Raw genomic sequence first — 16756 nt, 5'->3', positions numbered from 1 at the left:
GTATGTTAAAAAGAAAGATTAAAAAGCAGGATAGGTGATCTAAGTCAAAATTTCTGAAGCAGGATGGCAGAATGTGTTATCCACATTATGTTTTCTTCATATTTATTTATAACGTGCCATCTGAATCTGTCATTTGGACCTATGGATGACATATATGAATTGCTGGGGGAAGCAGAGAGAATCTAAAGATTCCACAGAAAATCTTTTACACAAGTATTGTGCAGAATTACCAGAACTGTCTGTGGCGAAGAAGATCTTGCTATTACTTGGTGACGTTTGAGTTCTGTTATTTCCTTGGGAGAAGTGCATAAATGAGTATGGGGGTAGGCAAACTTCTGGGGCTGGTGGGCACCTTTTGAATTTTGTGAACACATCCCAAGTGCTATCACAGAATGCCTTCCCTGGAGGAGACCTTCTTGACATGCAAATGACTGCTGTGGCCATTGATACAACATCCCATTACCCAAAAGGCAAACTTCTGAAGTTGTTCCTTGTGGTTGGCTCTAGCTTCTCTACTGAGGCTGTGCAAAGCAGTTGAAAGAGGTGCTTTGCCAAGCACATGAGGACAAAGGCCACAGTGGCTGCCATTTTGACTTTTTAACACCTCTCCCTGAGAATACCCTTGGGTCTCTGGTGGCTTCCATAGGCACGTATTACAGAAAATCCCTGGACATCTTTTTTTCTCCGTTGTGTTTGAGATGTGTGAAGTTAGGGTGTTTGCAGGAGCTGTAGCCTTTACCCTTTATCTCGCGTGCTGTTTTTCATCTCTATGGCTGGGAAAATTAGGTTGTTTATTTTAGAACATACAGTATACCCCATTGCAGATTTACAAATATCCCTCCAAGTGGCTGACGCCATAGCATTAGACCACAAATTCACAATAAATAAGATTGAAACCCCGCTAACACAGCACAGGCACTCCAAATAGCAAACCAAAATGCAAATGGAAAAAAAAAATGTGCGAGCAGCAGGTAGTGTAGCAATTAAAAATCCATCATACCCCTGCAAGTGTTTGCTGGAATGAGAAATAGGCATTGCCATTTCTAAATAGCGCAGAAGAGATGGCTTATCACGGTGGCAATTTCCAAACACCAGTATTGCTCTATTGAGAACTCTTTATTCCTTGTCCCTCTCAGTTTGACAAGCTGTACAAACAAATGTGATGACCTGCAATAAAAGAGTGCAGGCCTGGTGGCTGAACATCTTGAAAAATTAAATGCTTGCTGTGATAAGAGTCCACGCTCTAATTTGAATCCTTACTTGTGTGGCATCTAGGTACGAAAATGCACCTGGTCCATAGTTCATGAGCATTATCATATGGCCTGGGAAGAAGTCTGAAGAACCATTTATATAAAGTTATTTCTGCTACAGTCTGAAAGGTCTCGGAAATTTCTGACTGGAACTATACACTCCTTTTGTCATGCATTATTTATCATTGTCCTGGATTAGACTGACAGCTCCCATTTTATGCACTGTCCCCACAGCGCTGGCCTCATCTCATCCTCAGGCTACTACTGAGGCAACCTTGTCCTGTTCTTTTCCAACACCCTCCAGCTAGAAACACAGAGCAAAGGGAGCCTGCCAAGCTCATCATTATGCTGGCAGCCTTTCTTTCACCACAACAGAGGCTGAATTGTACTAAGGATTGCTCCCAGAAAGGGCTGTACATCAGTCCCAACCCACCACTGGATGGCCATCTTAACAGCGGGTTATGCTTCTGGGCTGCAATATTTTATTTTCTCTGCAAACTCTTGACCTGCACAACTATCTCACTGAATGATTTCATGCAGCATAACAATCCTTTTATATAGGGAGAAGCTACAAACCCTGTTAACGTAATAAAAGATTTAGTTTGGGTCTATGGCGTATACTTGGAGTAGACTAACAAGCAGCAAGAGAACAATATCTGTCTTAACAGAAATTAGTGTTGTGACTGGGGTGAAGGAGAGGAAAACTCAGTTGTCTAGCTATTTAAGAGCTGTATTTTCCCATCACCATGACTGTTGTCATAACTATAACCTTTCCTAAACGGGCAGTTCCAGACAATGATGGGGGAGAGGAGAGTGGGTTGTAGGCTCGGCTGTTGCAGGTTGCTACAGGGTTCAAGAGCCTCCTTGCTCCTACTCAACACCTACATGAAGGCACTGGAAGAGGTCATTTACCAACATGAGATTAAGTGTCACCAGTGGGTCAACCAAGTGATGATGTTGAAATGCTGTCCAGGTGCTTGGAAGCTGTTAGGATCTGGAGGGAGAGGAACAGGCTGAGGCTTAATCCCAGCAAGATGGAGTAGCTCTGGGTTTATGTAGCAGTATGTGGGAATGACCTTGGGAGACAGGAAGAAGACTCGCAGCCTGGACAACGGTCTGATAAGAGGCAACTCAGGGAAAAAGGATGGGAAGCATTTCAGAAGTGACTCTCCCTAATTTTCCAGAGGCTAAAAAGAGAGGAGGGGAGAAATACTTTCAATCTTGCAAGATTCTTTTAATGTAACCTTATAATAAAGTAGGATTAGTTCATCTGGGTGTGCTTCTTATCTGGTCTGCTTCACAAGGCTGACAGTTCAAAAGATATCAGGTCCTGGAGAAAGAACGTATTTAGTTCTGGATGGGTTGCATTTATTCTTTGTATTGTTCCCTTAATTTTTTTCTAGTTTGAATTTATGAAGATGGGGAATTGGTGCAGCTTCTCTGAGAAGGTGCAGAGAGGTACGGTGGGTGTACTTTGGATCCAAAGTGCAGCACATCCCCAGTAAACAGTAAAAATCACATTAAGTAATAATTTTAAATTCTGCACTAAAGTTGATTCCTTCCTTACATAAATGATCTAACTGAAAAAAAATGTGTGTGTTTGTTTTTACAGAAGCACCATTGAAACCAGAAGAAAATCCTGCAGAGGCATTCATTGATTCATCCCTCTTTGCTCACTGGGGCCAGGATCTGAGCCCTGAGAACCAACGAATTGCCCTTAAACAGTTCCAGTATTATGGTTACAATGCCTACCTAAGTGATCGCTTGCCACTGGATAGACCATTGCCTGACTTTAGACCTACTGGGTAAGAAGGAACTTTTGGAAGTCTCTTGATGTATTTTATCTAAAGAAGAATGTAAAAATGGACTAGATGATTTTCTATTTTTATAAGAATTCTATTAAATTTCAAGCAAAGGTAAAAACTACAGAAAAACAAAAAACCTCAAAGAGGAAAAAAAAAAACTAAAAAGGTGTAGAAACACAAGAGATTTTTTTTTAAAAAGTTACAGAGAAAAAAATATACATATATAAACCTCCTAATAAACTTCCCCCCCTAAAGATAACATTTATTTAGTTATTTCCTTCATACTACTATTCTATACATTCCTGTCTACTATAATAAAGATCAAACTTAAAAAAAATATAAATTGTCTACCATTATACATAATAATGCAGCAATTTTAATAATCTTAATCATGTCAAACCCAAAATCAGACATTTCTTATATACCTTAATCTTAATCCAAATCGTTAAAGATAAATGAAATCAGGCAAACCCTTAAAGCAATCCAGTTAAATATCCTTAAACCCTTATCCCACTTCAAAATAAACCAATGCATTTACATATCCCCACAATACATACGGAGCTTTTTTCTTAAAGAAATCGAATAGCCCAGCTGCGCCCCTCAAAAACTCTAACTTCTCTTCAGGAAACTTCCCATACATAACAACCCCTTCTTTTCCAAGGCACTCCATCAAAAGATCCATTTTGCTTATGGCTTGCAACTCGATCTCTCCCTTTAATTTCTTCAGCTCAACTATCCTATCTTCATCCACCATTTCAGCAGAATTAAAGAGACATTCCTGTCGCTGTTAAATTCCTCAGTTTCATCCATGATATCCCCAACCAGAGGAGACATTTTAAAGCTCATATTTTCCACAATGTCCTAAATGCCTTGCATAAAAACTTGATAAGAATCAGAATCTGCTTAAAATCTCGATGGAAGTAGAGAAAGTCTGTTTAAGGTCCTCCATGTCTCAAGCAGTAGATTATGGTGCCCCCTAGGAGCTTAACCAGCAAAAGTCAAAGGTATGGACTGTGTTTACTTTAGCAAAAGTGAGATTAGCAGGCAATTCCCCAGGGAAAGCTGAAGCAGAACACTGAAAGTTTAAAACAGCTGATTCAACGTGTAGGAAAATGCTAGTTTCTTCAAAGTTAGTACAAAAGTAATAACAGGGAGACAATTATTTACTCTCAGTCCTCAATATTTGGATGGAAAACAAGCCAACACTTAAAAAGAATTTTTAAAAATTAACCCCAAAAATAACAATAAGCACCAAGAGACCCGGCTTCTCCTTGCTGTAGAAAGACTCTCTTAGGGTACATATACTTAAAAAAACATAAATTGGGTGCTTTAGAAATGGGGTGGCCGGTCTTAGTGTCTCTTTAAGGCTATAGCGCAGCTTGGAAATGATGATGTCCCCACCTCCTGGCTAGCTCTTACTAGACAAGAGTGAAACGCTGTTTGCCATCTTCTGGCTGCAAGCAGCCATCTGGAGGGCAGATGGGGTGATTCCAGGTGTTTTCCTTTCCCAGAAAAAATGCTCCTGGGCTTCAGGAAAACCTGCCTGAGCCCGAAAAACCTGCCGCATTGTAAATTCTGCCCACTGAGCCCATGGGCACAGCTGTTCAGTCCACCATGTCCCCAGCAGAAGTCCATGATAATCTATTTTTAATGACTTGAAAGTTATTAAATATTACAGGTATGATCCAGTTAAAATGTATTGTGTTTAGAAACTATTGCTTTTAGAAAACTAAATAAATGAAATTTTGCATAATGAAATTAGCATTATTTATAGCTTCGTTCATTTTCTAAAGAGAAAATAAGTGCAATAATAAATGCTAGCAGAGCTGGTAGTTCACTTTTTTCTTCTTTTTAAAATATTGCATGCCATCCTTCAAAGCTGAGAGTTTCCAGGGCTTTTGAAATTGCATTAAAATTATAATAGATCTTTTTAAAACAAGCCTAAAAGAATTAAAAAGAATATATATTGGCTTCAGTGGCAGCCATATAGTAATTCTTTCTTGGGGGAGATGGGCGGTAATAGAAGTTTGAGGAAGGAAGGAAGGAAGGAAGGAAGGAAGGAAGGAAGGAAGGAAGGAAGGAAGGAAGGAAGGAAGGAAGGAAGGAAGGAAGGAAGGAAGGAAGGAAGGAAGGAAGGAAGGAAGGAAGGAAGGAAGGAAGGAAGGAAGGAAGGAAGGAAGGAAGGAAGGAAGGAAGGAAGGAAGGAAGGAAGGAAGGAAGGAAGGAAGGAAGGAAGGAAGGAAGGAAGGAAGGCTGATTAAAGGTTACCAAGCCATGGGTTAGTGAAGCAAGTTTTTTGTGTTCAGGTAGAATGATAACCTAGTACTCTATCAAGCTGATAGAAGACATTTGTAATCTCCAAACTATGATATTGGTATTTTAGAAAGAATGCAATCCTTTCCAGAAGAGAGAGAATGACCAACCATCTACTGATAGCAATTCTGTATTGTGTGGGCAGAGCTTCAGGTTTTCGGCTCTCAGCCAAGCACTGAATAAGCATTTCCTCTTCCTCCTCACCAGGATCTGATAAAAAGGAGAGAGAGAACAGCATGTTATCAGCATACTGATGACACTAAATCTTTGGATGGTTTCACTCAGCGGTTTTGTGAAATTGTTACACTTTTGGAATAGAATCTTGTGGAACTCCACAGTGTAAATGCCACAGAGCTGAGCAGAAATCTACCACTACCATCTTGTGGAGGAAGCTGTCTAAATATGAGTAGAAACATTGCAAAGCTCTTCCATCCACACCTAATTCAGACAAAATTTCCAGAAAGCTAACTATGGACAAGATACTGCAAGCTGCTGAGAGTGACAGAAGAATCATAGAATTATAATTTTCTGACTCTTGCCACGGGTTGACCATGCAGATGTAATAAATACATCGTAATTAAAACCAAAAATAAAATGTTGTACTTCAAAAGAAAATAGGAACATGTGAACCCAAAGCTTCCTTAGAGTGTTAAGGTAAAGGCTTTTGTGAATAAAGCTTGTCTCCTGGTAACTGCATGGACACATCCAGGGAGAATTGGTTTGCCATTGCTTTCTTAATTCTATTTATGGTAAAGAGTTTGTAATGTGCTCTCCTCCTTCATGGAAAGAGAGTGAGTCAGGTCAGAACTTGATCCATACAGGTCAGAGACAAGATAAAGAAGGGAACTTAACTGAGAAGGAACATAAATGATGGTAGCCCTGAGAGTATCAGTCTAGAAGGCATGTTATATAGGATAGATCTTTCATGGACAGTGTCTTTTAGATGAGGAAAGGAAATAAAAGAGCAGAATCTTTCAGATACTTCTACATCTATTGCCCTAGTAGTCAGCAGATGTCTTGGTGCAGAAGGCAGTGTATGGAAAGTCGAATTCCAATACACCCTACCACCAAATTTTGTAACAAGTTGCTGTTTTCTTCTGTTCGCTTTTTTCTGTTTTTTTTAAATAAGTAAAATACTGTAGGTATGTTTAACCCCATCTGCAAAAAAGGCTTGAAAATGTTGGCCCTATCCTCTTCAGTGGCATGATCCTGCATTGTCCTACAATCCTTGGAGGCCTTAACAAAGTGCAGTCTTCTCACCAGAAATAGCTCCCCAGCCTTGTGATAAACCATAATTAAACATAATGTTGAATGCAGCGAAAAACACCTGTATTTTCCCTATTAAAAGTTAGTGCAGTGGTTCTGGTATATTTCTTTTCCTTTCTGAGGAAATTCTAAAAGAAATTGCACTATGGGGGGGGAAAAGTCTTTTTCTTTTTAGTAGTAGCCCATTTTATCTCAGAAGACAGTGATTAAAAATGTAATTCTTTTCATTAAAAAAAAATCAAAGTCTCTTTATTTTTTTAGTTTACAGGGTGGCTGTTGTTTATTCGTTTAGTCGCTTCCGACTCTTCGTGACTTCATGGACCAGCCCACGCCAGAGCTTCCTGTCGGTCGTCAACACCCCCAGCTCCCCCAGGGACGAGTCCGTCACCTCTAGAATATCATCCATCCACCTTGCCCTTGGTCGGCCCCTCTTCCTTTTGCCTTCCACTCTCCCTAGCGTCAGCATCTTCTCCAGGGTGTCCTGTCTTCTCATTATGTGGCCAAAGTATTTCAGTTTGGCCTTTAATATCATTCCCTCAAGTGAGCAGTCTGGCTTAATTTCCTGGAGGATGGACTGGTTTGATCTTCTTGCAGTCCAAGGCACTCTCAGAATTTTCCTCCAACACCACAGTTCCAAAGCATTGATCTTCCTTCTCTCAGCCTTCCTTATGGTCCAGCTCTTGCAGCCATATGTTACTACGGGGAACACCATTGCTTTATGCGGATCTTTGTTGTCAGTGTGATGTCTCTGCTCTTAACTATTTTATCGAGATTTGTCATTGCTCTTCTCCCAAGGATTGAGCATCTTCTGATTTCCTGACTGCAGTCAGCATCTGCAGTAATCTTTGCACCTAGAAATACAAAGTCTTTCACTGCCTCTACATTTTCTCCCTCTATTTGCCAGTTATCAATCAAGCTGGTTGCCATAATCTTGGTTTTTTTGAGGTTTAGCTGCAGGCCAGCTTTTGCACTTTCTTCTTTCACCTTCATCATAAGGCTCCTCAGTTCCTCTTCGCTTTCAGCCATCAAAGTGGTATCATCTGCGTATCTGAGATTGTTAATGTTTCTTCCAGCAATATTAACTCCAGCCTTGGATTCCTCAAGCCCAGCATGTTGCATGATGTGTTCTGCATACAGTTGAATAGGTAGGGTGAGAGTATACAGCCCTGCCGTACTCCTTTCCCAATCTTAAACCAGTCTGTTGTTCCATGGTCTGTTCTTACCGTTGCTACCTGGTCGTTATACAGATTCTTCAGGAGGCATACAAGATGACTTGGTATCCCCATACCACTAAGAACTTGCCACAATTTGTTATGGTCCACACAGTCAAAGGCTTTAGAATACTTAATCAAACAGAAATAGATGTTTTTTTGAAACTCCCTGGCTTTTTCCATTATCCAGCGGATATTGGCAATTTGGTCCCTAGTTCCTCTGCTTTTCTAAACCCAGCTTGTACATCTGGCAATTCTCGCTCCATGAATTGCTGAAGTCTACCTTGCAGGATCTTGAGCATTACCTTACTGGCATGTGAAATGAGTGCCACTGTTCGATAGTTTGAACATTCTTTAGTGTTTCCCTTTTTTGGTATGGGGATATAAGTTGATTTTTTCCAGTCTGATGGCCATTCTTGTGTTTTCCAAATTTGCTGGCATATAGCATGCATTACCTTGACAGCATCATCTTGCAAGATTTTCAACAGTTCAGCTGGGATGCCGTCGTCTCCTGCTGCCTTGTTATTAGCAATGCTTCTTAAGGCCCATTCAACCTCACTCTTCAGGATGTCTGGCTCTAGCTCCCTGACCACACCATCAAAGCTATCCCCGATATTGTTATCCTTCCTATACAGGTCTTCCGTATATTCTTGCCACTTTTCTTGATCTCTTCTTCTTCTGTTAGGTCCTTGCCATCTTTGTTTTTGATCATACCCATTTTGGCCTGGAATTTACCTCTGATGTTTCTAATTTTCTGGAAGAGGCCTCTTGTCCTTCCTATTCTATTGTCTCCTTCCACTTCCGCACATTGCTTGTTTAAAAATAATTCCTTATCTCTTCTGGCTAACCTCTGGAATTTTGCATTTAATTGGGCGTATCTCCCCCTATCACTGTTGCCTTTTGCTTTCCTTCTTTCTTGGGCTACTTCTAGTGTCTCAGCAGACAGCCATTTTGCCTTCTTGGTTTTCTCTTTCTTTGGGATGTATTTTGTTACCGCCTCCTGAACAATGTTGCGAACTTCTGTCCAGAGTTCTTCCGGGACCCTATCTACTAGGTCCAGTCCCTTAAATCTCTTCTTCACCTCCACTGCATATTCCTTAGGAATATTAGTGAGCTCATATCTAGCTGATCTGTGGGTCTTCCCTAATCTCTTTAGTCTGATCCTAAATTGTGCAATAAGAAGTTCGTGATCGGAACTACAGTCAGCTCCAGGTCTTGTTTTTACTGACTGTATAGATGTCCGCCACCTTTGGCTGCAAAGGATGTAGTCAATCTGATTTCGGTGTTGTCCATCTGGTGAAGTCCATGTATAAAGCCGTCTCTTAGGTTGTTGGAAGAGAGTGTTTGTTATGCAGAGTGAATTGTCTTGGCAAAATTCTATCAGCCTATGTCCTGCTTCACTTTGTTCTCCCAGGCCATGCTTACCTGTAATTCCAGGTGTCATTTGACTGCCCACCTTAGCATTCCAGTCTCCTGTGATGAAAATAACATCTCTTTTAGGCGTGCTGTCCAGTAGGTGCTGCAGATCCTCATAGAACTGCTCTACTTCAGCTTCTTCAGCATCTGTGGTTGGGGCGTATATTTGGATCACTGTGATGTTAGATGGCTTGCCCTGAATTCGAATTGAGATCATTCTATCATTTTTTGGATTGTATCCAAGCACTGCTTTAACCACTTTACTATTAATTATGAAGGCTACTCCATTTCCTCTGTGGTCCTCTTGTCCACAGTAGTAGATCTGGTGGTCATTTGATGTGAAGTGGCCCATTCCAGTCCATTTCAGTTCACTGACGCCCAAAATGTCTATCTTTAATCTTGAAATCTCACCAATAACCACATCCAATTTGCCCTGGCTCATAGATCTTACGTTCCAGGTTCTAATGGTGTGTTGATCCTTAGAACATTGGATTCGCCGTTCACCACCAGCACCGTTGGCCGCTAGCCATCCATTCGGCTTTAAACTAGCTGCGTCATCACGTCTGGGGCTAGTTGAACTCATCCTCTGTTCCTCCCCAGTAGCATTTTGACCATCTTCCGACCTGGGGGTCTCATCTTCTGATGGTATACCAACATATCTCTGGTTGTACTGATCCATTTAGTTTTCACGGCAAGAATACTCGGGTGTGTTGCCATTACCTTCCCCAGGGATCGCATTTAGTCTGACCTCTCTGTCATGACCTTCCCGTCTTGGGTGGCCCTTCACGGTTTAGCTCATGGCATCATTGAGGTACTCAAGCTTCAGCACCACGACAACTAATGATCCTTTGCTGAAGACAGGGTGGCTAGAGCAAATATTTCCTCCCGATATCCCAGATCTAGCTGATACAGTGTTTTAATTGCTAATGATGCCATACCCTTTAACTGTGCTAAAAACTAGTTCTCTTATTAATATATCTGTTTCATGTAGACATTTAGAAAACTGATATTTTATAAGATGAAAAATACAACTTACAACGGGTATTGTAATTGGAAGTTTCTGTGTCCATGCGGGGAATGAAGAGCAATGGTGAGAGAGTGGATCCCTGATGGACATCTGTGCCTATCTACATAGGTGTCCAGCTACAATCTATTCTCTCACCATTGCTCTTCATTCTCTGTATGGACACTGTGACCAGAAACCTCCAGTCATAAAACCTATGGAAGCTATTATAGGCTGATGAATGTTGTGATCACCAGCAAAACACAAAGCAGTCTTGAGCAACTAATATAGGAATGGAAGGTGTGTCTTAATGACTTTGGAATGAAACTCAATGTTAAGAAGACTAAATATCTTGAATGTCGTGTCCAGACCTATGGTACCCTCAAAACTGATAGTACTGAGTTAAATCAGATGACCCAGTTCAAATACCCTAGGTCATTCATGACTTCTAATGGTGATACAATGCTGGATGCCCAAATATGGGTCAATGCTGCCTGGATGAAATGGCATCAGGTTTTAGGTGTTCTTTGTGGTAAAATAACAACAACAACTCTCTACATCTGAAATTTAAGGTCTATTAAAATGTCATCTGACCAAAATAATGCATGGAGTGGAATGTTGGCTAGTGATGAAGACACACGAGCAGGCTCTCTACACTTATGAGATGAGAATGCTACAGCTGTCATTTAGCATAACAAGACTAAGCCATGTGACAATGAAATGAAGATGTACAGAAAACCCTTAGTTTTGCCCCCATAGTTGAGAAAATGCAAGAATCATACCTAGCAGCAACAACCCCACAGCAAAACTGTTTCTTATATTAAATGTGGAAAGTTGCTGGCCAAAAGGACAACCCAAACTTGACTGATTAAAAGATGATACATGCCATGTGAAACTCAGCTGTAGAGATGCTGCAGGCTGTGTGAAATGGTATGCACAGTGGAAGTGAGAAGACTATGCAACCAAGTAGGACAAACCCTGAGAAGAAGAGGAAGTGGAAGACAATGACAACTTTGTTTGTTTCAGTGATTATCACATTACGAAATTGATTATGAGAAGAATCCATGTATCTAATACATGCAGTATTATTGCTTCTGTTAACTGGTAAAATCATTGAAAGAAACTTACCTTTTTTGTTCAAGGGACATACCTGGTGAGCTTCTGCTCATATCTCAGGTAAAACAAAAATATTGGTGTGCTTGAGAATAGATTAAAAGACAAGGTATTTGAAGCATTCTATTAGATGTTCATTCCAGTCTGTATCTATTTAACAGCATAATTCTGAACAATCTGTCTCCTCTTAAAAATTGAAAATTAATTTAGAAAAAGTCTAGTGTTAACAAGACATCTGTGCTTGAATGTAGACCTGTCTCTTCTTCTTATTTCCTTTATCAGATAATGATCCCCAAGATCTTCAGTTTGAGATTTTATAGTTCTCCCTATAAAAATTTAGACAGAAAGAAGAAATGAACACAATGTTAGAGTTGAAATTTTTACTGGAAATTGAGATTTTAAACAAATACCAAGTAATAAATATGCTGACTGTAGTTTTCATGAAGAAAAGAAAGAAAATTGGTGTGAAAGAGACTGTAATAAAGAGATTGTAAGTAAGTCTCAATTCATTTTGATAAGATACCTCTCTAATAAGGGATTGAAAAAATAAATGAAATAACATACCTAAATGCCACTTTGGTGTAATGGTTAAGGCATCATGCTAGAAACCAGGAGACTGTGAGTTCTAGCCCTGCCTTAGCCACAAAGCCAGTGCTGTGACCTTGGGCCAGGCCTTTTCTCTCAGCCCTGAGAAGCTAGCAATGGCAAACGACTTCCGAAACCTTGCCAAGAAAACTGCAAGGACTTGTCCAGGCAGTCGCCAGGAGTCAAGACTGACTCGAAGGCACCAAAACCAAAAAACAAAATGCATTCAATGGGTTTCAAGTATGTATGAAACACATACAAGGTACCCATTAGACAATCAAAAATAGTACTTTAAGTAACTGAAAATGTATTGTAAGGATCCTCAAGTAATTCATCCTTTTAGAATCCTATGATAAATTCCAAACATGTCGTCAAAAAGTGATATATTTCTGTGGCTGAGTCAAGATCACACATATTATTTAATGAAATGGGCCTAGGTAGCTTATTATACCAATATATAAACATTAAAAATCATATGTAAACAATTACGAAGCAGCAGCATAGACCCCTAAAAGTCTAAAAGTCTTGAGTCAAAATGATAGACTTTAGACTACTAGCTAAGGAGAGGGCTTGCTTTAGTTCCAGCGGCTGTTTGTTCAAAATGAAAATCCCACCATGGAAAAAGCAGAATTCACTGGCATTTTACACATATGCAAGCTGAGACCTGTAAAAAGTACCCCATTGAACATCTAAGAACATGGGGCAGACTTTAGGGGAGAAGGTGATCTACCAGTATTTGGAACTAAACCATGGAAGCCTTTGTATACAAGGCAAACATCTTGAATTGAGCTTGGAAAGCAACCAGCGACTAGTAGCTGTTTTCACACAGGGATAATATGACACCTCTAAGAGTCACTTCTCACTTCCTATGCCTACTGCCTGCATGATACAGGATCTATGTGGAGTATGGGATAGGGATTACAGATATAATTTAAAAATCTGCTTTGAGTCATACAAGCTCTTTGTATCATTATAGCATTAAAGAAAGTCAAAGTCTGAAGTGATGAGATCATACTAATTTTAATGGGAACCTCTTTTTTTGGTAATTGCAAATGGATTGTGGAAGCTGCGTGAGACAAATCTGTTTGATAAAACTCATCTGTGAAGTTTGATAAATGTCATGATATGAGTAAAACGTTCAGCCTCTACTCATTATGAAATTAGAGGTCAGTCTGGCAATGTGAACTGATGTGCAAGCTCTACTCAGGAAATATGCTTTGTAGGGAATGCAGTTATCTAGACTTCATCGTGAAGAAAATGTTGCAAAGTGTTATTTAACTGTAGAGTTTAGAATCTACATTGGGCCAGAAGCACAGCTATTCTTTCAGTTCAGCTGGATAATAACTTTCTGTTCCTGATCAGGTTCCCTGTAGTGCATCTGTATGGCAGAGATAACGTTTTCAACTAACAGAAATTTTGGAGAAATAGTTGAAGAGAACAGAGGGGAGTGAATGAGGCACATGGTCCATTCCCAGTGAGGATGTATGGAATAAAGGGACAAGCCAACAGAAACTTTTCTTTTTCCATCACAGAGACTTGGTTTTCACTAATGTTTACCTTTGCATTTGAAATGAAATGCAGCATTTGCATATAAAAGCCAGTGTGCTACATAAACTAAAATAGGTCTCTGCTCCTCTAGGATTTGTTACATGTAGTTTGGCTAGAATACCATTCAGAAAGTTCTGACATTTCTCTGCTCAAAAACTTTTAAAAGATGCATTTTTTTAAAAAAAGTTGACTTTTGCACTTGAATTAGTCTTATAAATGTCTCAAGCCAAACAAAATTTGCTTTGGGGCTGGTTGTGAGTATGGAATTTGGTTGATCAGGCTGGCTGGGAAGTGGGCATCCTGAGCCATTTTCAGAATGCATTAATTTCTTTTGCAAAGGGGTAACTCAGGAAGATTCAGCTGGATGTTGTGGGCCTTTCTTCATCAGGACCCATAAGTGATCTGTGGCTGGTAGGTTTGATTGGATTAGCCAGCTGAGAAGTCTGTGCAGTTCTGCCTTGTTCCAGATGGTTGGGGCTATAACAGATTAAAGGTGACACTGGTTTTATTTCTGCTGTCCCTAGTATTTTAATGTTAGGGTTAAAGTTAGGTTTGAATTGAATTAAAAATTAATTAATTTTAATTTCAAAACTGATGAAAAGATGAAATGGAAATAACAACTGCATTCAGCTTCATTCAGCACCTGGTTGAAGAATTCACATTCCAGTAATCTACAACACATACACACACAAACCCTTTCACCAATATAATACAGCAAATCCTTGATTTGATGGACCTGGATTTAACAGTCTTTGGATTTAATGGAATTTTGTCTGATCTTCAGGCAACAACAGATTTTACCCCAAACGACAATTCTCTGATCTCTGATGAATCAGTGTAAAGACTGATAACAGTGAAAACCTGTTTTGAGAAGAAACAGTAATCAGGAAAGTAAGTTTTCTTATGTATGAGTGCTTTGTGGGCTCAAAATTCCCCATGTAATCAATTGTGCTTTAACAGGCACCTCTCCCCTCCACCAGTTGTTTTCCCCCCAAGATTTACTATGTACCAAAGAAATCATGTTTAGCCCAATTTCTCAAGAAGGAGGATATCTTTTTCAAGAAGAACAGGTAAAAATACTTCTGCAAATGACCCTTTTTGGAGTGGGTGCATTTCTCCCCAGGCAAAACTGAAATAAATTCCTTCAAAATAAAGGGCCCCTCTTCCAAGGAGCCTTAAAATGGGTGATGAAAAATAGGGCAATAAACAATTTAAATAATGTGACAGAATTAATTCATTGTTAGGGTAGATTCCTATCTTCCCTAATTTCATCTAATCTCATGTAATCCAGTCAGAATTTATGCCCGGTTTAGTACATTTGAATATGCTGTTTCTAAATGTGAGCATTTGTCAGATGAAATTTAAATGAATTTAAATATAGTTCAGATCTGGATTTTATATGTATATAAGATATATGGTTGACTTAGGATAAAGTTTTTTTTAAAAAAAATATGTTGATATTCTTCATTTTCTTTATCTGTGATCCAGTAGAGACTTTTGTATTCATGTATGAAACAGGTTCACTGTTCTGGCCCTCAGGTTAACCAATTATTAGAATTTGAGACCCCTGACCTGTAACTTTAAAAGAGAGCAGGGGAATAATAACCAGAGTATCTTGTTCAGTCTTCTGCAGACAAATTTATATCTGCTGAAACCATTCCCTATTGATACCTGTCCAATCTCCTCTTTAAACACTTAAGGGAAATAAATTCTTCAACTCTATGGTGCCTTTTATTTTCCATATTTTTTTTTCCATTGGTAGGAAGTAATTTTTGTATATTCAACATGTTTTGCTGTAACATTGCCCATCCTTTAGTGGTGCTAGTCCATCATTCTCTTTCTATTTTTTTTTAAATCTTTTAAAATCAAGCTGCTATCATATTTCATCATAATATTATCTCAGAGCTACTTCAAATGACCCCAATTTATTCTTTCCTTCTGTATATATCAGACGTTGCCTTTGATCTATCTCTGCTGAAATGTGAATGTTTCTGTCCTACTTAAAATGCACTGTAAAATGGACGTAATTTGTCAGGGGAATAAACAGTGGTATTTAATGTAGTTTGTGCATGTAGTTTTATAATTTGGACTCATATTTTTTCAGCTCATCTAGAGTATAAATCCAGTTCTGCTCAATATGTATGTTTTATTTCATTCTATTGAGGTAATGTATAGCATAATTTACATTATAATTTGTAATATAAGATATTGTTTGCATTTTCCACTTGAAATTTGTATAAATGAATGTAATAAATGGTACAGGGAAGCAGACTATATTCCAGATTCAATGAAGAGTTGTTTGTGTAAATGCTGGCTGTCACAAAGGGTAGGGTAAGAGGTCATAGCTATAGGATAAAACAGGATAAGACTATAGATAAAAGGTAGTGGATAGAGTAAGATGATTGGATGAGTAGTAAAGAAGTTGTTAGAACCACAGCTATAAGATTAAACTCGGAATAAATTAGAAAGTAGTAAGGCTATAGGAAATAAGAAAAATATGTAGAAAGAAAGAGATTGGAATATCCTATTTGAATGTAAGTATCATTATCTGGGGACATTTGGTACTGAAACAATCTTATTCATAGGGATTCTGTCACCTCCTGCCTGAGGTTGTCACGATCCCCGAACTGAACATATGTTACTTTCTTTTCATGGATTCTGTGTTCTAAATACTTTTCAGCTAACTTATCTTGTTCTAAACAGATGATGTATGAGTTCAGTGAAGGCAGCATCTTAAGAATGGCTTAATATGACTTTTTATGAACTGATATTCATAGTTTTAGATGAAATAGGCAACTGGATAACTACATATTTCCTAGTTTAATCATGGGTCAAGTGAAAAGAGTAGCAAATAGGCCTCAGATATTGTCCAAATCATGGTCTATACATGTACACATGCAAGAGAATGGGAGATACCTATGTACTCAAAAATACAGGTCCTCGTTTAATGACCACTCGTTCAGTGACCATTCACACTTATGACAGCACTGAATGAGTGGAAGCTATGACCGGTCCTTGGAGTTCCAGCTGTCACAGCATCCCCACAGCCACATGATTGTGATTTGGGTGCTCAGACATGGTTCCGTGATCATGATTTCTGATGTTCCCTGCCAGCTTCCCACAAGCAAAATCAGTGGGGAAGCCAGTAGAAAGTTGGAAGTTGAGGTCACGTGAGGTCCTTGCTTAATGACCCCTGCATTTCCCCCCCATTAATACACTATCTGAGTCTCAAATTCTTCATCAATT

At 39.2% G+C, this 16756-nt stretch overlaps 1 protein-coding gene across 2 annotated transcripts in view; it reads left to right on the top strand.

Moving 5' to 3' along the window:
* Positions 1 to 16756, top strand: part of GALNT18 (polypeptide N-acetylgalactosaminyltransferase 18) — a 299862-nt gene that overhangs the window by 164648 nt on the left and 118458 nt on the right. For both annotated transcript variants that reach the window (XM_063289471.1, XM_063289470.1), the window contains exon 2: positions 2863 to 3055. In XM_063289471.1, coding sequence (XP_063145541.1) covers positions 2863 to 3055 — 193 coding nt within the window. The remainder of the gene's footprint in view (positions 1 to 2862; positions 3056 to 16756) is intronic.

Source organism: Candoia aspera, chromosome 1, assembly GCF_035149785.1.
Source record: "Candoia aspera isolate rCanAsp1 chromosome 1, rCanAsp1.hap2, whole genome shotgun sequence".
Taxonomy (NCBI): Eukaryota; Metazoa; Chordata; class Lepidosauria; order Squamata; family Boidae; genus Candoia; species Candoia aspera.
This window is presented reverse-complemented; position numbering and strand designations above follow the sequence as displayed.